We start from the raw sequence: 22,942 nt of genomic DNA, 5'->3' as shown, positions 1-22,942 counted from the left end.
TTATATCCGCGAAGGCGGGCACCCTGTTGAGGTTTAAAACTATTGGATCTGCCCTGAGCCACTCTGGATCAGCCATAACCAATCGCTAACGTTTGGTCGTGATGTATGTCATGCGCCCTTCGCCTGTTTCACTCATGGAAATCCGACAAAATAAAAGTGCACATGTGCATGCCACCTCAGTAATAAAACTATAGGATAAAACCTAAAACTCGTGCATTCGGATTGTGATTTATTCACGCCACGGTGGACAGGAGAGTTCTGTGATCGGGAACGCGCCGCTCACGCGGCCCGTAACATCATTGTATGCTGTAAATAAAATGTCATGTGCTTGGTATGATAATAAATGCTGCTATAAATAACGGACCAATTCAAATGTTTAAGTGCTTTTATTTTAATTTGTTTGAGCGGTGATGAAATATATTGCTCTTCTAAATACTTGCCAGCATTTTAAGTCTATAAATGCATCCTAATAACAGCAAAGCAACCGTATGGTGTTCTGCAGTGGTCATTAATGATTACAAACAGTGAATTTTGAAGTGATATATTGTTGAAAACTCAGAGATGTGGATTCGGACAGCTGTTACATCAACATGACCTTGCGTTTGTCAAAAGCAGTCGGTAACTCGGCCGGGGATTATTCCGCGGGTGGTGAGAGACGGACGGCAATAAAATAACTGACCAGTCCCTGTAACTTAAATGATGGCAATACCTTCCGACCCCACGGGAAACAGTTACCGTCCGAATAGCTTCAGCAACTCCTTCATCACTAACGAAGCGATCTGGAAAATCAAACTTTTCCTGAATTTACCCTGTTGGAGGGCCACAACATCATGGCCACCAACAAACCCCAGCAAAGACTGTTATTGCTCCGGCTTTAACTTCTGGATATTCGGCAGCGGTGCCACAATGCAATGAATGGTTTAGTTTGCATCTTTCTCCGCCGCCATTACTGAACTACATCTCAAACTAGCGCTCGACATCAACGTCATCGTTCTCAGCCACTCCCTCCGTTCGCTGATTGGACCGGTAAAAATTTGTTCGGAGAAAACCTAAGACTACACAGCAGTCCCAGACGGAGAACTGAAGGAAAATGAAAATTGAGCGGAAGTACGTAAGAGGGCAGAGCCAGGCTAAAAGACTACAGCCAGTAGAGGAGCTTTTTCTGCATGTTTTCAACCGGTCCATGGGGAGTGGGAGATCGCACTCACAGCGCTCGGCTCGGGCATTCATGGAAACGGAGCGATGCGGAGCAAAGTGAGTGTTTAACCATCTCAAATTAATTCCTATGAAAGCTAAGCTTCCAAAGGCATGAAGTGCTAACGCTCCAGACTGAACACGCGTTTACCTCAGCTCTCCTGAAGATGAATGTAATCTGACTCCTGCTGCGTTTGTGCCGTGACTCTCGCTCTGCTCACTCACATTATATTGAACACACACCTTCAGTTTTTAATTGTAGTGTCTGTTCTCTAACGGAACTGATTTTATGAGAATGAGCGCGGTGGGAAAGTGATCCAGTAGCGGTGGCTTTGGGAGTGGCCTTGTTGGGCAGCAAAGCAATGCATTCTGGGAATTGTAGTCTTTCATCCCCATGAGACAAATATATATTTTCTGTCTTTTCTCAGTCTAGAAGGCACCAAATTCAAAAAATGTTTCCCATTTCTTCTACATTAATGACCCAGTTTAAATACAAAGCTTAATGCTAAATCACTGAAGTAACCCTTTAAGAAGTTAGTGCACATATCCAAAAAAAAAAAAAAAAGCCATGGAAATATTCTGGAATATGTATCAGCAGACGTCAGGCCACTATAAACCTTTAAATATAGACTTTGTGGGTGTGTTTCAACTCATAATGTTCACAGCCAAAACGGCTACAATTAAACCTGCGTCAAATTAACCTCAAAATGAATCAGATGTGCTAAAATAACATCTGACAGCCACATCAAACAGAAGTGAAGTCAGTCTGAAACATGAGGTCATGTGTGTCTTTATTAAGTCCTGCACAGGGTGGAAGCGCGTCATGGAGAAAGGCTGAGCAGAGTCTGGAGTGGAGGCCGTTCATCCGAGCCAGATGGAGCAGCATGAAGACGGTGTTGTGTCTGCCGGATCAGGTTGGTTTCAGAGTTAAACCTGTGTGTGTGTGTGTGTGTGTGTGTGTGTGTGTGTGTGTGTGTGTGTGTGTGTGTGTGTGTGTGTGTGTGGGAATGTTTTTGTGACATATGAGGACACAAATGTGTATAATGCCATGGGTATGACACAGGTATTACAGGAGAGGGTGAAATATGAGGACATTACCCATGTCCCCACTTTTCAAAAGGCTTATAAATCACACAGGAGGAGTTTTTTTAGAAAGTAAAAATGCAGAATGTTTCCTGTGATGGGTAGGTTTATGGGTAGTGTGTGTGTGTGTGTGTGTGTGTGTGTGTGGGTGTGTGGGTGTGTGTGTGTGTAGCCTACTTGTTTATATAACATTGTGGGGACCACTAAGCTTCGTGCCCTGGATGTGCATCCCACAAATCTCCATCAACTGCACAATGCTCTCCTATCAATATGGGCCAACATTTGCTTTCAGCAGCTTGTTGATCAATGCCACGGAGAATTAAGGCAGTTCTGAAGGCGAAAGGGGGTCAAACACAGTATTAATATGGTGTTCATAATAATCCTTTAGATATATACACAGGGCCGTAGGCAGGGTTTTAAAATCAGTGAGGTCTCAAATGTGAGGTAGTTAGGGGGGTTAGAGGGGGGATACTCCCCCGAGAAATGTTTTATTTTTCTGATCTATATGTGCATTTTTAAGATGTTTGAAGGCCCCCAAAATGTATAGAAATTATATTCTATACTTTTATGAATCAAAGAAAAGGTAAATAAACACTGAGAGTCGATGATCAGAAATTAAAGGGGGGGTGAAACACTCAGTTTCAATCAATCTCATGTCAATCTTGAGTACCTATAGAGTAGTATTGCATCCTTCATATCTCCGAAAAGTCTTTAGTTTTATTATATTTATAAAATAAATATAGGCTGTACCGAGTCTTTCCGGAAAAAACCGAGCGGCTGGAGGCGTATCGTGTGGGTGGAGCTAAAGAATGACGAGCGCGCAAAGCGGTGACGTCCTCAAGCGTGGAGAAGAAAACTTTACTCTAATAAACCATGGCTATCAATCAGATTCAACTAAGATAATGATCCAGAATACTATTGTATGCGACTAAACCTTAGCAGTAGCAAGCAAAACGGTTTAGCACGTCAGACTAGTGTAACGTTATACAGAGAACAACAATGGAGTCCGTTAGCGCATTTGAATGACGAAGCACGCTTTGTGAGAACGCTAGGTTTATGTTTGGGTGGTTTTACAATAATCAAACTGACCCATATAGTGGTCAGCTAAACAAATGTATTTAAACACACACCATAGATCGCATGCTCCATTGATAAATTAACTAACGTTATATATGATCGTGTCGTTTACTGATGTTTACTCACGCGACGAGCCGACAGCACAGACATTTGAAGCAGTTTAACTCACCGGCTGCTTCCAAAGCAGGACCGAACCTTTATCGCTGGGACCGCTCCGACAAAAACACACTTCTATGGTAACTGTTGATTTGGTGAAGTCCTGACAGCAGTGACTGTGGAGATCCACTTTTGCGACTGAAGCGATGTCGTGACACTTCCCGTCATTTCTGCGTTCAAATCGGTTCAAATGCAGCGCTGCCTTCCCAGAATGCTGTGCTGAAGCGTTGAAGTCGCTCGACGTCACCCATAGGAATAAAGTGGAGCGCGGCGCGACAGAAGTGTTCACGGACGACTGGATCTGCAGCTGAGAGTGTTTATGGGCGTGCATTTCCTCTCTCGCTCTAGTCACGCGCGCGCACCCTACCGGGAGAAGAGCCCGTACGGCCCATACAAGGACCTTCCGCTCTATCGACGTCAAGCCGACCCATCGAAAAAACTCTCCGAAACTTGTGAGAAACCGGAAGGAGTATTTTTGACACAGAAATACTCCATCAAACGTCCAACATTAGTTTTTGAAACTTTGTCTATGTTTAGGATGGGAATCCAAGTCTGTAACAGTGTAAAAAGCTCAGTATGCATGAAACAGCATTTCACCCCCCCTTCAATTATTATGTTTTGAACTATGTTGTATAGCTGCATTTTACAATGTGTTTGTTGTTAAAATAAAAAAAAAATCTATTATATCAGATAACATTTTAATCTGTCATATGCTCATGTTACACCTATGGGGCAGGTTGTCACATTTCACTTCCATTCATTCAGGGAAAAAAGTATAGACTGCATTAATGAAACACAACCACATAATTGTACTAGATGTGTGAAATTTATGTGAAAAAAAAAACAAAACTCTGAACCACAAGTGTATTTACACAAACCGAGAAAATCAAAAAGTCAGGTTAATTATTGTTTATTTTCCCCTTACATTGACAAAATATGTTACATTAGAAAAAAATACATTATGAGTCACTTAGCCTTTTTTTTTATTCAAAATGGCAAAATTAGACATTTTTATCAGATGACCTGATTATTTTTGTCGGTTGTTAAACATTTCTATCCTAAAACACCTGTCAAATATGAAATGTTAAGTATAGCTACGTGCACTCACACTTTATGTCCGTTGAGCTGAAATTCACGCTAAGCATCTTCTGTGAATGTAAAGCCCTCCTACTTTGATTTGATTGGTCATCTCTAAAATATAATATTTTGATGAGTGGTGACCATAGACTGTAAAAAAATGATGTGGTGACAAACCGTTACGGCAGCGCCGATGGGAAGCACTTGCTGCTGTATCCTTGCAACACTAGTAGTGTTAACACTATATTAGGCACTATATATATATATCCCACCCAATAACAGGTGTCGTGATGTAATGAGAAGATAATCAGGCTTATTCTTTTCACCTGTTAGTGCTCATAATGTGACACTAATTGGTGTATATCTATTTTTCTTTAAAAAGTAATAATAAGACTATATACATTTAATTTGTAGCTATTTTCCATCGTGGTAATATTTGTTGAACTGTATTGTGTCGAGACAGTAGTTACAACCGTTCCAGTCAAAGCTTCAGCAATCTGTTTTAAATAGATCTGAATGGAGCTGGTTTTATCCAGGTTTAGCTCTCAGAAGTTATTGTTTCTCAGAAACAGAAATCACTCTGACAGTGAGATGGAGTAAATCATTGGTGTAGTTGTGTGATGGTGTAAGTCTGTCCTCTGGGAAATGATTTCTGAAGCCAATTGAAATCTGAACGTTCCCACAGCTGAATCTACTGCTGTAAAATCCTTTGCTCTTATAAATATAATGTTTACAGTGAGAGAATGACGACGGCATTCACTTTCAATTTATATAGAGAAATATTAAATTCGCAAGTGGAGTGGTTTTAATTTTATGAAACACTTTAGTTTAAAACTAAATGACTCAAAAGAGCCAAATTAATATTAAAACAAATCTTCCAGGCTTCATGATGAACATGTGAGAGTGAAAATGAATGTGTTGATTGTTTGTTTGGTGCGATACTGAAAGAAAATAAGAGTGTGAGGAAGTGTGCTGGGCTGAAAATGGGCAATAGAGGCGGGACGTGGGCGGAGCTTAGGTGACGTGATGACTAACAGACGGCAGACAAACGGCTATCCACCTGTCACTCAAAGTGGCCACGCCCTTAATTACACTGTAAAAAATTATTTGTTGACTTAACTTAATATATTTTGTTATCTTTTTGCATTGGTTTTTTTAAGTTTCTCTTACTTATTTGGATAAGTTATCTGAACTAATTCCATTTAGTAATAAAAACTTCCCCTTCAGTTTTCTGAACTTAAATGTTCTAGTCATCATAACTTCACTTTAGTTTTCTGAACTTAAATGTTCTAGTCATCATAACTTCACTTTAGTTTTCTGAACTTAAATGTTCTAGTCATCATAACTTCACTTTAGTTTTCTGAACTTAAATGTTCTAGTCATCATAACTTCACTTTAGTTTTCTGAACTTAAATGTTCTAGTCATCATAACTTCACTTTAGTTGGTTGCAAAGCTGCTTTAATAAGTATTAATTGCATTACTATATTGATTTGTAAATTACATTTGATTTAGAATAAAACCTATAGCAAATTAAAATCACAGCAACACATATCAGTACACATTTATATTTATTGCAAAAACAAACACCAAAAACAACCACACAAAAGGTCTGAAATGTCCTTTCTTCAGAAAATTGCAAAAAGAAACGGCACAGACTGTTAAACACCTCTGATTTGGCTTTATACCATTTTAATTTAAACTTAATTTAAGTTCATTTTAATCAACAATGTGTAAGCTCTCAAGCTTCAGTACATTTATCAATGAGCATAAACAGCACATATGCACCAGTGTTACCTCACTGCATTTTTTTCAGCTTTGCAGCTCTCCCCAACCATTAAACCTAGATTAAAAATAAAAATAAAATAAAAAGTTGGATAACCTCATAGCTTGAGCCCAAACAGTGTGGCAAAGGCATTTAGGGCATCTTCTAGATCCATGACCACAATCTCCGTCCAGTATGACATCCACATCCACAACATCATCTGGGAAGGCACTATCATGTCTGATGTCCTCACTCATGGTCAAGATGCCCTACATTAACCCCATGAACAATGGCTCTCTCATCATCATCTGGCTGGAAAAAAATGAGACACAGATACAAATTTTAAGTGGTGCTGTCATAAAATATTTATTCAAACATACATTAAATACTAAAGAACAGCAATACAATAACTATGCAATAAAGTAAATATACTTTTTCTACTTGACAGAATATTTTTTCTGAGGTAAATGTGACATGACATTGCTTAAAAGCTATTTATTGACGTTTCTTAACGTTTGCGCAGTTGAAACACTGCGATTACATGAGACAATACAGATTTCATACATTGTACTGTATCTTTAAACATATTCTCTGATGTTCATACATGTTTATTTCATGCTGTATCTACTAGTAAAGTGCAATATTCAAATGCAAAAAGCAACAAAAACAACATTTAAAACCACTGTCATATTAAAGGGTTAGTTCACCCAAAAGTGAGAATTAGCCCATGATTTACTCACCCTCAAGCCATCCTAGGTGTATTACATTCTTGTTTCAAATCGTTCATTCACTTGGCCAAATAAAAAATGTGCTTGTCCGGAAAAAAGTTCGATATTTTTTTGTTTTTCCGTGCGTGTGTGCGTTGTAAATATAATTTATTCTGAAGCAATATTCTCCCCAGTGTTCAATCAGCTTTGACATATTTAAATATGCATATTTGTGATTTTAAAAAAAAATATTGAATCATTTGAAATGTAGGATATTTTTACCTTTTATAAAGGGGATTTTCCCCCTAATCTTATTAAATAAAGGCACTGCTTCAGGTTTCATTCTATATTGTTAAATTTGATCAATACATTAAATTAAAATGAGACAATATAAGGGCTGTTACCAATCAAATAAAATAATTTACACTGAAAAATCACAACTACATTAAATTTAGATTTGTAGTTTTGAATAGACAAATACAAATGTTAGAAAGTATGTTTGAACATGAAACTAAACCTCCAGTAGGTGGCAGCAGGTGGCAGTCTTAATGAGTGAGCCATTGAGTCGTTCATTCAAACGATTCATTCAAACACTGAATCGTTCAGTTGCTGTGAGACGCGTTACGGTTCTGCTGTGAACGATTTTCGCTGCTGAAATAGAACAAACACACTCAATATTGCATCTAAAATGTAAGTGACTAAGTGAATGTTAATGTAATGTTTATGGAACCGTCATATGAAATCAGAGTCACTTTCTGTCGTGATTGTATTCAGGAAACAGCTTAAATGGCTCTAGTGTTGTAATTTCTCCTCGAGAGGCTGCACGAGTGTCAACAGCGCAAACTTGTTATCGTCATTTCATCATATATTATTATCCACTATCGATCGCCACTTACACTAAATTAATGCACAACCATTCTTGCATTTTGGTGATTCGCTAACGTTAGTTTATTTTTTGTTTTAATCAGGCCCTTGTCCATCGGGCAAGTAAAATTCTCTTTCACTTGTCCCAGACAAGCGTTAATGTCGAGCCCTGAATCAGTTATATTAAAAAAAGTTCTGGCTAATCCAAAAATTATAAATGGCAGTGAATGGCTGCCCAAATTTTGAAGCCCAGAAAAAAAGTGCATCTATCCCAGGGCTCGACATTAACGCTTGTGGATTTTTCGAAGGGACAAGTGAAAGAGAATTTTACTTGCCCGATGGACCTGATTAAAACAAAAAATAGCTAGCGAATCACCAAAATGCAAGAACGATTGCATTAATTTAGTGTAAGTGGCGATTGATAGTGGATAATAATATATAATGAACTGACGATAACAAGGTCGCGCTGTTGACACTTGTGCAGCCTCTAGAGAAGACATTACAACACTTGACCTGTTTTCCTGAATACCACCACGACTGAAAATGACACTGACTTCATATGACAGTTCATAGCAAAACAATTAATTAACATTCACTTAAATTAACATTCCCTTAAAGTCACTTACATTTAAGAAGCAATATTTAATGTTTTGTTCTATTTCAGCAGTGAAAATCATTCACAGCAGAACCGCAACAAGTCACAGCAACATGTGAGTTACTGAACGATTCAGCGTTTGAATGAATCGTTTGAATGAACGACTCAATGACTCACTCATTAAAACGGCCACCTGCTACCACCTACTGGAGGTTTGGTTTGATGTTTAAACATTATTGGTCTATCCAAAAATACAAATTTCAAAACATTATTTAATGCAAATTAAATTTTTCAGTGTAAATTATTTAATGTGATTGGTAACAGCCCTTATAGTGTCTTATTTTAAATTAATGTATAGATGAAATTTTACAATATAAAATGAAACCTGAAGCATAGCCTATATTTAATATAGCATAAGATTAGAGGGGAAATGCCCTTTATATAAAGTAAAAAATAATAATTAAAAAATTCACAAATATGCAGATTTAAATATGTCAAAGCTGATTGAATACTGGTCAGCATATTGCTTCAGAATAAATTATATTTAAAACACACACACACACACACACACACACACACACACACACAAAATATCAAACTTTTTTCCGGACAAGCACATGAACATGCTTAATGTCAAGCCCTGTATCCATTATAAAAATAATCCAGAAGGCTCCGGGGGGTTAATAAAGGCTTCTGGCGGACCGCCTTCAACTTTCGAAATAAGTGTAATGCCTCTCAAAGTTCAAAAGGTTTACGCCACGTCCGACGTCATTGTCACGGCAATTACGTTTTTTTTTTAAACCATGTCCGATGCCGTCGCTGCGCCAGTTGCGTTTTTCTTCCCCTCTACATCCAACGACATCGCCGTGCCAGTTACACTTTTTCCGTAACTTTAATACGGAAGGCCGTCGCGCCAGAAGCTACATATTTTACATTATAACTTTTTACATTACAAACCCATCGATTCACATCAGAATGTCTTTATTAACCCCCCTGGAGCCATGTGGATTACTTTTATAATGGATGGATGCACTTTTTTCTGGGCTTAAAAATTTGGACTGCCATTCACTGCCATTTATAATGCTTTAGATTTTTTTTAAATATAACTCCGATTGTATTCGTCTGGAATACACCTAGTATGGCTTGAGGGTGAGTAAATCATAAGGTAATTTTCCTTTTTGGGTGAACTTACCCTTTAATAGTTATTTATTTTACCTGTATCGATTCAAACTCACATTTAATAATTTTCAAGGAGTTTCATGAAACTTATCTGTATCTGATGGCGATCTGAGAGAGAGACCATGCAGTGAAGCGAGATGTAGTTTCATCCGATCCGTAAACCAGTTCAGTTTCTTGTCAAGGAGCAATTGATAAAAACATTAAAAAAAATATATATATATTTTATAGGCTTATTGACAACATGTTGCAATGTTTACACTGTACAATGACTCAATGTGATTTAATTAGGGCTGAATACTATTATTTAAATTCATAAAGTTAATATTTACCAGAAATTGCAGCAAATATAGTGAAACCGCTGTCCACCTCCAACCATTCGAACAAATAGACGGCGCGAGTTGTTGAGAGCTCCATGAACCCCGCGAGGTAAAAGCGTGTAACGTTAGGAACTCTGTATTTCAACGGCTCTGGGAGCACAACACACACACACACACACACACACACACACAAATATAATTATAAAACAATATAATGTCATAAATACACTTTGTAGATGAGGTTAAACACGTAACTTACTTTGTGCTATCTTGGTTGAAAGTAAACTCCATGTCTGCACTGCACGGTGAGTCATGTCCCCTGAGAGAAAATTTTTGGCTCGTTTAAACGCGCACAGCATATAAGTTACATATTGGTATAAATAAATAAATTATGAAAAACAAATGGTAAATGAGATAAAACACTTACTTTATAATATTTCCCTGTGAAAAAGTTCTCTCGCCTCAGTCGCCTGTTTCTATCCTCCGCTCTGCACCGCGAGTCAAAGAAGATATCTCTAAGTTTAGGTGCGCACGGACACACACACACACACATACCATCCTACCACAATATAATGTTATAAACGTCATACTGTTAATGAGATAAAACACTATGCCGGTGTAAACACTACTCATTTGCTCAGCATTGCGATTGAAGGGAAATGGCGTCTGGTCTGTCAGTCGGTGGGGGAGGGGATACGGGGGCGCGCGCATACAGCACGTGCATTTCCTGGATGTACATAATTATCCTCTCCGCCAGATGGCGCTGTTTTCACTAGCCGTGTTAATACAAAAACTCTTTACTCATTGACTCCTTGAATTAAGACTTGGTTTATATGGTGTGGAATGGTACGTATTAAATACGGTAAGTTAAATAAATGTGCTCATATCTATATAATTAGAGTGTTGTATATAAATCAGCTGCACATAGTAGATTAAGTTTAGATTACTGTAGTTAAATAAATAGACTAAAGTATAATTGGAGTAAAATCCAGGACAGTTCAACTTATGTTTTTAAGTTAAAACAACAATTATACTTGTTCATTCAACAGAAAATCTAGTTTAGTTATTTCAACATATGTTTTTGAGTTAAAACAACAATTATACTTGTTCACTTAACTTTCAGTCTAGTTGAGGACAAGAAAACTTAAAATGCCTTGTTGTCTGGACAATCTAGTTATCTCTACTGAAAAAAAATTGTTGAAATAACAAAATCGCAAAAAATTTTTTTACAGTGTATGCAGAACTTTAAGGCGTTATATAATGTAAATGAATGAGTTATAAAAAAAATTCACCCCCCTCACAGTCGTCATGAAGGGCAAAATTAGCCATATAGACCAAAACCACAATTTGTCCCAGGCTGTAAACATGTTTTTTTTCTGCTGTAAAGTTGGGCATTTTAACATGAGGCTCAATGAGATTCTGCTCCTTCTGGAGCCGCTCTAGTGGCCAGTTGAGGAATTACAGTTTAAGTCACTTCCGTATCGGCTTCAAGAGAAACTGGAGAAGGTTGCTGCTTGATATATATACTCATTTAAAAATCTTGGTTTAAAAATAACCCAAATATGTTACAATGACCCAACATTTTTGTAAAATAACCCAAATGCAGGGTTAAAAACAACAACAACAACACATTTTTTAATTTATACTTAAAGGGTTACTTCAGCGGTTAGCATATGGCTTTGTATCAGTAGAAACCCCTGGAGTATATTCAAATGATTGTGCTTTCCCCCCTCATATCCCCCTGAGACAAGAGATTTATGCATTTTATTTCTGGAAAAATTCCTCCTATGATGCAAATTGACGATATTTGCAGCAAAGGAGGAATGTTTGGTCAAGGGCTAAAGACTACAGCCAGCAGAGGGAGCCATTTCCGCATGTTTTGAACCCGCGCATGAGGGATGGAGATCACACTCAGAGCTCAGCTCAGCTGCAGGCACTTATTTAAACGGAGCTATGCTGAGCAATGGAAGTCTTCTAACTTCTCAAATTAATTTCTATGAAAGTTAAGCTTGCAAAGGCATGAACTGAAACGCGCCAGACTGAACTCGCATTGTGAATGTATGCCGCGAGTGTAGTCGCGATTACCTCAGCTCTCATCACGAGAGCTCATCAGCTCATTTATCTGACTCCTGCAGTTAGTGCTCAGTGCTGTGATACTCGCGCCGTGACTCACTCATTATATTGAACAGACACTTTCAGTTTTTAATTGTAGTGTCTTCTCCAACTCAGTCACAGTAATCCAGTAGCGGTGGCTTTGGGAGTGGCCTCACAGGGCAGCAAAGCATTCTGGGAATTGTAGTCTTTCATCCCCAAGAGGCAAAAATACATTTTCTGTCTTTTCTCACTGAAGTAAGTAAATCCCAGCGCTGAAGTACCCCTTTAAATTAGAGGATTTTCATCAGCAAAGTAATTGTAACAAAGCTGAAGATGTATGTAATTATAGCCCCGGGCTCCTTTATTTTCCCAAAATTCCAAAACATTCATTTGTATGTTAATGTTTACAACATGCTAATTCATGTTAATAACATGTTGACGAAATGTTAAATCATGCTAGCAGCATGCTAATTCATGTTAATAACATGTTGACGAAATGTTAAATCATGCTAGCAGCATGCTAATTCATGCTAACAATGTGCTAAAACCACTTCACTAAATTCAAGTCTTATAAAAAACTTTCATATGGCTTTGTTAAGCGAACATCAAAGTTTGTCTCTCGCAATGAACTCTACTCATTTAGTTTATCATAATACACAACAATGTGGCCTTTACACGCAGAACTTTCAGGATCAGTTCAGTTTTACAGACTTATTAAATCAATATTTGGAGTCATATTTTATATTTGAATGAAGATGCAAAATGAGATTCACCTGTGAACTGAACAGGCAGATTCATTCAGCACATGTTAAAGAGCGATCAGAGCTGAGAGATTTCAGCCTGACAGTCAGATACAGCATGTTATATAATCACCAGAGAGAGAGAGAGAGAGAGAGAGAGAGAGAGAGAGAGAGAGAGAGAGAGAGAGAGAGAGAGAGAGAGAGAGAGAGAGAGAGAGAGAGAGAGAGAGAGAGAGAGAGAGAGAGAGAGAGAGAGAGAGAGAGAGAGAGAGGGAGGGGAGAGAGAGAGAGAGAGAGAGAGAGAGAAGCAGGAGGGAGGAGTTGTGTTTCCAGCATGTGTGTGTATTCCAATCACAGACTCAACAGCAGCAGCAGATGTGTGTCGTTTACTCTCTCTGTCTCTCTGTCGTCCTCCTGTAGCTTCCCTTCATTAGTTCTGCAGCAGAGGAGCATTCTGGGATCATTTGGCGCTCCAAAGGAGCAAGTCTTCATGACCAAAGTTAAGGTAAGAGTTTGAATGAAGATGGCGGATATAAACTGTCAGGAACTAAGTGTACAGCTGAGAGGGAATCTTGGAAATTAATATTAATATAATAAAAATATTGTGTAAATGTGTGTGTGTGTGTGTGTGTGTGTGTGTGTGTGTGTGTGTGTGTGTGTGTGTGTGTGTGTGTGTGTGTGTGTGTGTGTGTGTGTGTGTGTGTGTGTGCGTGTGTGTGTGTGTGTGTGTGTGTATCATCACCACATTATCACCAAAAAAATTAATATTTACATTGGCAAATTGGCAAAAAAATCTAAATATAAGAATATTAATGAAAGCTTCAAATATTTTTCTATTTTGTTGGATGCAAAGCAAAATCTTAATTTTGTCTTGTTTTGTAGTAAAAAAAACCCACTTATTATCAAATCTTCTTAGATAATTAATGCGGTTCAAATAACATAATATTTTGAGTTTCTGTTGATTAAATCAATCTCCATTGTATCAACTAACTTTTTTTTATTTCAACTGACTCAAAATGACTTTTTTTAAGTTAACCAGCAATATGTTTTTACAGTGTGCCAACCTTTTTTCTCGTTTTAAGCATATAACTTGTTCTATTAATGCTTAAAACTAGTTTACTAATAAATGAGACAAAAAAATTGATTTAAAAAGTCCCTTTTTCTTTTTTTGTATCTTAAAAAAAAAAAAAATCCAATCAAAACAAGAAACAGGGACTGTGTGGGAATCTTGCAGGAAACACACACCCTTACCTTTCTTCATTTCTAGAGCTCTAGTTTCACAACCACACACACGTGAGTTAAACTGCGATGGTTAATCTGTGATCATGTTGTCTTTATATGAAGATATTAATAAAATTCACTTCCGGTCTTGAGCAGAGGCTGCGGATGGATCCCCATTGTGTTTGAATCCCTGAAGATTCGGTTCGAGTCTGAGTGCGTGTGTGTTTTAGAGCAAAAGAAGGAAACGCATGGGGGCAAAGCAGGAATTGAGCTGAAACAATAGCAAACAATGAAATGCAACTCGCTAAAACACAAACCACAGGATGAGAGGATCACACGAGAGTGCTTTCAGTCACCCCAGAAACATTTTGCATTTTAACATCCATGTGATCCTTTTAGTGACTATTATTCAAAGTTGTTTTTTGACCTATATAAAACAGACGAGAAACGTTTATTCTGCATGTCTTTTTTATCCACTATATAGGGTGCAAAAGGCTGAAGAAGATTACGTGTGGCACATCTTTCTTCTGCAAATCCTCCAACTCATTAAATCGGGTTACACAATCTCGGTCATCCACATGAACACAACGTCACCCGCTAGATCGGAGAGAGGGAAAATAGGTCATGTTCTCTGTGTGATTGGTGACGTCTGAACATGTGGGATGAGGCAGCTGTCTGTCAAACTCTGCACCGTGTTATAAACCTCACAGTCACGAAACAGAAACCTGAGGGAACTCTTAACCTGATTGCTTTTTGTGGGTTCATAATGATTCTCGGATTAATCAATGTGAAAAGTGTGATTTGGGGGAAAACTGAATCTGTGCTGATAATCCAGTATAACCCCGTGAAACATTATTCAAGGACAACTCCGGTGAAAATTGAACCTAGGGGTAACTAACAGAGGGTTAGCGAGTAGATCGTTCTGTGGGAAGCGTTTTCATGATATCAAATGTAAAGAGTTTTATCTCTAAAAGCAGATTAGTTTATAACACGAGTGTATGGGGCACAGAGTAAGTGAAATTAAACTGCTAGTTAATACCACTAACAGCTCAAAATATCCTCACACTAACACGGCAGCATAATGAGGGTCCCTACATGCAGACCGAAGCATTGAGAACTTTGTAAGAGTACAAACAGTTTAATAAGAAGATACTTTATAAAGACAGTACATTACGCGTTTACAGACGGCAGCCATCTTGGAAAACAGTCTCGACGAGTCGAGCCACGAATGGTGTGTTAAATGATGAACTGTGACTGAATCTCATATGGTCCGTTGTTTCCGGAAGAAAGCACTGAACGCAAGAGAGAAAATAAATAAATACAAAAAAAAATGTCCATGTAATTAGATTTCACAAACTTAATTCCTATCGACCTAGCCTGGATGCCAGCCGAACTTAGCCCCGCCCACAACATTTTTAGGTCGGGCGGTTCGATCTGGCCTCGATCCATAGAGGAGTAATTATCTCCAAACAGAAACTGACCAATGAGATCATAAGGGCGGGCTTTAGCTGATGATGGACAGACGATCAACAGAAACTGACCAATGAGATCATCACGGCGGGCTTTAGCTGATGATGGACAGATGATCAACAGAAACTGACCAATGAGATCATCAGGGCGGGCTTTAGTCGATGACGGACAGATGATCAACAGGAACTGACCAATGAGATCATCAGGGCGGGCTTTAGTCGATGACGGACAGATGATCAACAGAAACTGACCAATGAGATCATCAGGGCGGGCTTTAGCCGATGATGGACAGATGATCAACAGAAACTGACCAATGAGATCATCACGGCGGGCTTTAGAAGATGATGGACAGATGATCAACAGAAACTGACCAATGAGATCATCAGGGCGGCCTTTAGCCGATGATGGACAGATGATCAACAGAAACTGACCAATGAGATCATCAGGGCGGCCTTTAGCCGATGATGGACAGATGATCAACAGAAACTGACCAATGAGAGCATCAGGACGGGCTTTAGCCGATGAAGGACAGATGATCAACAGAAACTGACCAATGAGATCATCACGGCGGGCTTTAGACGATGACGGACAGATGATCAACAGAAACTGACCAATGAGATCATCAGGGCGGGCTTTAGCCGATGACGGACAGATGATCAACAGAAACTGACCAATGAGATCATCACGGCGGGCTTTAGCTGATGATGGACAGATGATCAACAGTGTTAACCCTTAGGGGTTAACAACAGAAACTGACCAATGAGATCATCAGGGCGGGCTTTAGCCGATGACGGACAGATGATCAACAGAAACTGATCAATGAGATCATCAAGGCGGGCTTTAGCCGATGACGGACAGATAATCAACAGAAACTGACCAATGAGATCATCAGGGCGGGCTTTAGACGATGACGGACAGATGATCAACAGAAACTGACCAATGAGATCATCAGGGCGGGCTTTAGCTGATGACGGACAGATGATCAACAGAAACTGACCAATGAGATCATCAGGGCGGGCTTTAGCTGATGACGGACAGATGATCAACAGAAACTGACCAATGAGATCATCAGGGCGGGCTTTAGTCGATGACGGACAGATGATCAACAGAAACTGACCAATGAGATCATCACGGCGGGCTTTAGCCGATGACGGACAGATAATCAACAGAAACTGACCAATGAGATCATCAGGGCGGGCTTTAGCTGATGACGGACAGATGATCAACAGAAACTGACCAATGAGATCATCAGGGCGGGCTTTAGCCGATGACGGACAGATGATCAACAGAAACTGACCAATGAGATCATCAGGGCGGGCTTTAGCTGATGACGGACAGATGATCAACAGAAACTGACCAATGAGATCATAAGGGCGGGCTTTAGCCGATGACGGACAGATAATCAACAGAAACTGACCAATGAGATCATCAGGGCGGGCTTTAGCCGATGACGGACAGATAATCAACAGAAACTGACCAATGAGATCATCAGGGCGGGCTTTAGCCGATGACGGACAGATAATCAACAGAAACTGACCAATGAGATCATCAGGGCGGGCTTTAGCTGATGACGGACAGATGATCAACAGAAACTGACCAATGAGATCATAAGGGCGGGCTTTAGCCGATGACGGACAGATAATCAACAGAAACTGACCAATGAGATCATCAGGGCGGGCTTTAGCTGATGACGGACAGATGATCAACAGAAACTGACCAATGAGATCATCAGGGCGGGCTTTAGCCGATGACGGACAGATAATCAACAGAAACTGACCAATGAGATCATCAGGGCGGGCTTTAGCCGATGACGGACAGATAATCAACAGAAACTGACCAATGAGATCATCAGGGCGGGCTTTAGCTGATGACGGACAGATGATCAACAGAAACTGACCAATGAGATCATAAGGGCGGGCTTTAGTCGATGACGGACAGATGATCAACAGAAACTGACCAATGAGATCATCAGGGCGGGCTTTAGCCGATGACGGACAGATAATCAACAGAAACTGACCAATGAGATCATCAGGGCGGGCTTTAGCTGATGACGGACAGATGATCAACAGAAACTGACCAATGAGATCATCAGGGCGGGCTTTAGTCGATGACGGACAGATGATCAACAGAAACTGACCAATGAGATCATCACGGCGGGCTTTAGCTGATGATGGACAGATGATCAACAGTACCGTAATCATCACGTCATCAAAGGCGCTTGGGTTGAGTTTGTTCTAATCCTAAACGGAGAGCTTGTTTGTATCTGCATCACCTTCAAAATTTCTCTCTGAAATGATGATCATGTTGGGTAAGTACTCTTTGTATCATTAAATTCTTTTATTTTTTTACAACACCGGCAAAGATCGTTTATTCCAGCGCGCGTGCAGACAGGGTTGCCAAGTTTTACAACAAAATCCGCCAACTACTAGCCCTAAACAATAGCTTCTCAGGGGGTTCTCCGTGAAAAAAATGGTGTTTGGGGGTAAAATGTGTGTTATTTTGGCACGATTGCTGCTAAAATTTGCACTCATGGGTCTATATCACATAATAGTCGCTTAAACCTGCGGACATAGAAAACAACCCCCGGAAAAAAACGCAGACTTGGCAACACAGTGCAGTTGAGCTCTGTCGACACTTGACAATGTGTCGATTTGTTGCTCTGATTGGTTGTTGGTCTGTCCAATTGAGGTCTTTCCGTTTTCGGTTGAAACACGCCTTATAATCACAGCCCAATGGAGCAGCAGACTCATATTCTGACTAGAGCTGAGTATGACCACGTCAGGCTACTATCGACCAGCTCACCACAGCTTTCGTTGCTCGACTCATTGAGACTGTTTTCCAAGATGGCTGTCCGTAAATGCGTAATGTACTGTGTTTATAAAGTATCTTCTTATTAAACTGTTTGTACTCTTACAAAGTTCTCAATGCTTCGGTCTGCATGTAGGGACCCTCATTATGCTGCCGTGTTAGTGTGAGGCTATTTTGAGCTGTTAGTGGTATTAACTAGCGGTTTAATTTCACTTACTCTGTGCCCCATACACTCGCGTTATAAGCTAATCTGTTTTTAGAGATAAAACTCTTTTCATTCGATTTTCATTCAAACGCATCCCAGAGAACTACTCGGTACCATCTGTTAATTACTCCTAGGGTCATTTCTCACCGGAGTTGTCTTTTAACACAGCTTGTGTCTGTGTCTCTAGTCTGATGAGTGTTTGCTCTGGTAACCGATGGTTTCTGTCCGACTCCTGTAGATGTCGTGGCACTCCACGTACAGAAGCTCAAAGTTTCGGCATGTTTACGGACAGGCGGGAAGCAGGGAGCAGTGTTACGAGGGAATTTCCATCACCCACAGCGTCCATGACAACCACTTCTGTGCCGTTAACCCCAAATTCCTCGCCGTGGTCACAGAGAGCGCAGGGGGAGGAGCTTTCGTCGTTATCCCACTTCATAAGGTACAGTTAACGGAACTGATCGATCACCTGAAGCTGTGCATACTAAAACTAACTAGTTTAACCTTGATTCAGGTTGATGGGTTAAACTAGTCAGTTTTAGTATGGTCACTACGATTATACTTCACTTGGTTGTGTTAAACTAGTTCGTTTTAGTTAGTTAGTTTTAGTATGTACAGTATGATTATGCTTTTCTTGGTTGGGTTAAACTAGTTAGTATGCACAGTACCATTATGCTTCACGTTGATGGGTTAAACTAGTTAGTTTTAGTATGCACAGTATGATTATGCTTCACGTTGATGGGTTAAACTAGTTAGTTTTAGTATGCACAGTATGATTATGCTTCACGTTGATGGGTTAAACTAGTTAGTTTTAGTATGCACAGTATGATTATGCTTCACGTTGATGGGTTAAACTAGTTAGTTTTAGTATGCACAGTATGATTATGCTTCACGTTGATGGGTTAAACTAGTTAGTTTTAGTATGCATAGTGTGATTTTGCTTCACTCCGATGGGTTAAACTAGTTAGTTTTAGTATGCACAGTACGATTATGCTTCACGTTGATGGGTTAAACTAGTTAGTTTTAGTATGCACAGTACCATTATGCTTCACGTTGATGGGTTAAACTAGTTAGTTTTAGTATGCACAGTATGATTATGCTTCACGTTGATGGGTTAAACAAGTTAGTTTTAGTATGCACAGTGCGATTATGCTTCACTTTGATGGGTTAAACTAGTTAGTTTTAGTATGCACAGTACCATTATGCTTCACGTTGATGGGTTAAACTAGTTAGTTTTAGTATGCACAGTACCATTATGCTTCACGTTGATGGGTTAAACTAGTTAGTTTTAGTATGCACAGTATGATTATGCTTCACATTGATGGGTTAAACTAGTTCGTTTTAGTATGCACGGTACCATTATGCTTCACGTTGATGGGTTAAACTAGTTAGTTTTAGTATGCACAGTACCATTATGCTTCACGTTGATGGGTTAAACTAGTTAGTTTTAGTATGCACAGTATGATTATGCTTCACGTTGATGGGTTAAACTAGTTAGTTTTAGTATGCACAGTATGATTATGCTTCACGTTGATAGGTTAAACTAGTTAGTTTTAGTATGCATAGTGTGATTTTGTTTCACTCCGATGGGTTAAACTAGTTAGTTTTAGTATGCACAGTATGATTATGTTCACGTTGATGGGTTAAACTAGTTAGTTTTAGTATGCACAGTACCATTATGCTTCACGTTGATGGGTTAAACTAGTTAGTTTTAGTATGCACAGTATGATTATGCTTCACGTTGATGGGTTAAACTAGTTAGTTTTAGTATGCATAGTGTGATTTTGCTTCACTCCGATGGGTTAAACTAGTTAGTTTTAGTATGCACAGTACCATTAAGCTTCACCTTGATGGGTTAAACTAGTTAGTTTTAGTATGCACAGTACCATTATGCTGCACGTTGATGGGTTAAACTAATTAGTTTTAGTATGCACAGTACCATTATGCTTCACGTTGATGGGTTAAACTAGTTAGTTTTAGTATGCACAGTACCATTATGCTTCACTCCGATGGGTTAAACTAGTTAGTTTTAGTATGCACAGTATGATTATGCTTCACTCCGATGGGTTAAACTAGTTAGTTTTAGTATGCACAGTACCATTATGCTTCACCTTGATGGGTTAAACTAGTTAGTTTTAGTATGCACAGTACCATTATGCTGCACGTTGATGGGTTAAACTAATTAGTTTTAGTATGCACAGTACCATTATGCTTCACGTTGATGGGTTAAACTAGTTAGTTTTAGTATGCACAGTATGATTATACTTCACTTTGATGGGTTAAACTAGTTAGTTTTAGTATGCACAGTACCATTATACTTCACTTTGATGGGTTAAACTAGTTAGTTTTAGTATGCACAGTACCATTATGCTTCACTTTGATGGGTTAAACTAGTTAGTTTTAGCATGCACAGTACGTTTATGCTTCACTTGGTTGGGTTAAACTAGTTGAACTAACTAGTTTAACCAATAAAGGGAAGCTTATCATACTGTACATACTAAAACTAACAAGGTTGACCCATATATTTTATATACTTAAATAATCTAGTTAAGCATAAGTGTACACTCTAAAACTATTTAAACTGCCAAACTAATTAAATCATTTATGTACTTTGGTCTTGGTACCATCACAGTAAGGTTCAACCAGAGATCCTGTGCAAATGCCACTAGATACTGTAGCAATCGATAAGCATGTGTGTTCAGACATGTGTGTTTAGACATGTGTGTTCAGTGTTTGGAGGATGTATTGATATAAATGTCAGGCTGGTAGTGAGAGATGGAGACACGTGTGACTGGTACAGATGCACAATCAGCCCTCTGTTAGCGTTCTGATACTCATTAGTTCAGTCCTCAAGCGTACACAAACTCTACTGAATCAAAATCACATCAGAAATGTTTAACTAAAGAGGGTGTAGTGAATTAGATGTTTTTATTTTGGGTAATGAGGCTGCTCAGATTTCTGTGGAAACGCAATGGATAGTTTGTAGCGTCACCTTCTGGTAGAAATACGAACTGCAGCCAAGAAAATGTAAATTTAGACTTGCATGTATTTACATATGGAAATTTCTGAGGAAATTTGTTACACTTTTAGTGTAGTGCGTATATATATATATATATATATATATATATATATATATATATATATATATATATATATATATATATATATATATATATATATATATTTATATATATATACATATATATATACAGAGAGAGAGAGAGAGAGAGAGAGAGAGAGAGAGAGAGAGAGAGAGAGAGAGAGAGAGAGAGAGAGAGAGAGAGAGAAGGTACTGTAAAGAAGGGACAGTTTAGTTAACACATAGCAGAGCTATATTGGGTAAGTTGTCATAATAGGATCCTGCTGTATATTGACACTTATTTGAGAAGTATACTTTGTTTGTAAATAAGTAAATAATTATAATGTCTAAATTTACAGCAATTAAAATGTATGTGACAACTTGCCCCAAGTGTTATAGAGTGACTCTTGTCTTAATGCATGTCAGTTTAATGTTCACTTTTTACCCAACAGAAATAAATGTATGCTATGGAATTTGGAGGATAAATTTCATAACAATATTATAATTTTAGCCAGCTAGCCTTCACTAGATTCACAACTTACAAAACCACTGCTGGAGAAAATGTTTGACTCAAACTCTCATATCTCTCTCTTGTGACAACTTGCCCCGGTCTGAATATGAGGTAATTCTCTCTCAGCCAGGACGAATAGACCCTCATCACCCAAAGGTGTGTGGCCACCAGGGCGGCGTGATGGACATCAAATGGAGTCCGTTCATGGACAACATCATTGCGTCCAGCTCGGAGGACTGTACGGTGAGAAATAACCAGTTAACCATGATGATATAAACCGATGAGGCGTAACATTATGACAGGTGAAGTGAGTAACACTGATGATCTCTTCATCACGGCTCCTGTTAGTGGGTGGGATATATTAGGCAGCAAGTGAACATTTTGTCCTCAAAGTTGATGTGTGTGAAGCAGGAGAAATGGGCAAGCGTAAGGATTTGAGCGAGCTTTAATCGAGCATCTGTGGGATGAGCTGAACAAACAAGTCCGATCCATAGAGGCCCCACCTCGCAACTTACAGGACTTAAAGGATCTGCTGCTAACATCTTGGTGCCAGATACCAAAGCACAACCCCCATATCCCCCTGAGATGAGAGATTTATGTATTTTATTTCTGGAAAAAATCCTCCGATGATGCAAAATAAAGATATTTGCATCATCTGAGGATTTTTGGGCCAGAGGCTAAAGACTACTAGCCCGGTTTTACCACACTCTCGTACATTTCATTTGTACATAGAGTCTGGCCACCCTCCATTGACAAGGGTTTATATCCGCGAAGGCGGGCACCCTGTTGAGGTTTAAAACTATTG

General features: G+C 39.1%; 1 protein-coding gene and 1 long non-coding RNA gene across 2 annotated transcripts; one reads left to right on the top strand and one right to left on the bottom strand.

Moving 5' to 3' along the window:
• The first annotated feature begins 322 nt into the window (after positions 1 to 322).
• On the top strand, positions 323 to 22,413 carry LOC137065044 (coronin-2B-like). The gene is made up of 4 exons (XM_067436609.1): positions 323 to 1,254; positions 13,267 to 13,351; positions 18,789 to 18,989; positions 22,264 to 22,413. Exons 1-4 carry the CDS (start codon positions 1,091 to 1,093, stop codon positions 22,411 to 22,413), a joined length of 600 nt encoding a protein of 199 aa, XP_067292710.1. The 5' UTR covers positions 323 to 1,090.
• On the bottom strand, positions 9,696 to 10,922 carry LOC137065322 (uncharacterized). Its single transcript, XR_010901621.1, has 4 exons — positions 10,440 to 10,922; positions 10,272 to 10,331; positions 10,025 to 10,162; positions 9,696 to 9,868 (listed from the first exon to the last, which is right to left on the bottom strand). It is a non-coding gene; the product is annotated as an uncharacterized lncRNA (long non-coding RNA).
• Positions 22,414 to 22,942: the final 529 nt, after the last annotated feature.

Source organism: Pseudorasbora parva, chromosome 25 (assembly GCF_024679245.1).
Source record: "Pseudorasbora parva isolate DD20220531a chromosome 25, ASM2467924v1, whole genome shotgun sequence".
In the NCBI taxonomy this organism is placed as follows: Eukaryota; Metazoa; Chordata; class Actinopteri; order Cypriniformes; family Gobionidae; genus Pseudorasbora; species Pseudorasbora parva.
This window is presented reverse-complemented; position numbering and strand designations above follow the sequence as displayed.

Bases quoted from the DNA above. Each gene is read 5' to 3' on its own strand.
- LOC137065044 (XM_067436609.1), top strand. From the start codon at position 1,091: ATGAAAATTGAGCGGAAGTACGTAAGAGGGCAGAGCCAGGCTAAAAGA. The intron at 13,352-18,788 runs GTAAGAGTTTGA...CGACTCCTGTAG, and splicing joins TCTTCATGACCAAAGTTAAG to ATGTCGTGGCACTCCACGTA. The intron at 18,990-22,263 runs GTACAGTTAACG...ATTCTCTCTCAG, and splicing joins TCGTTATCCCACTTCATAAG to CCAGGACGAATAGACCCTCA.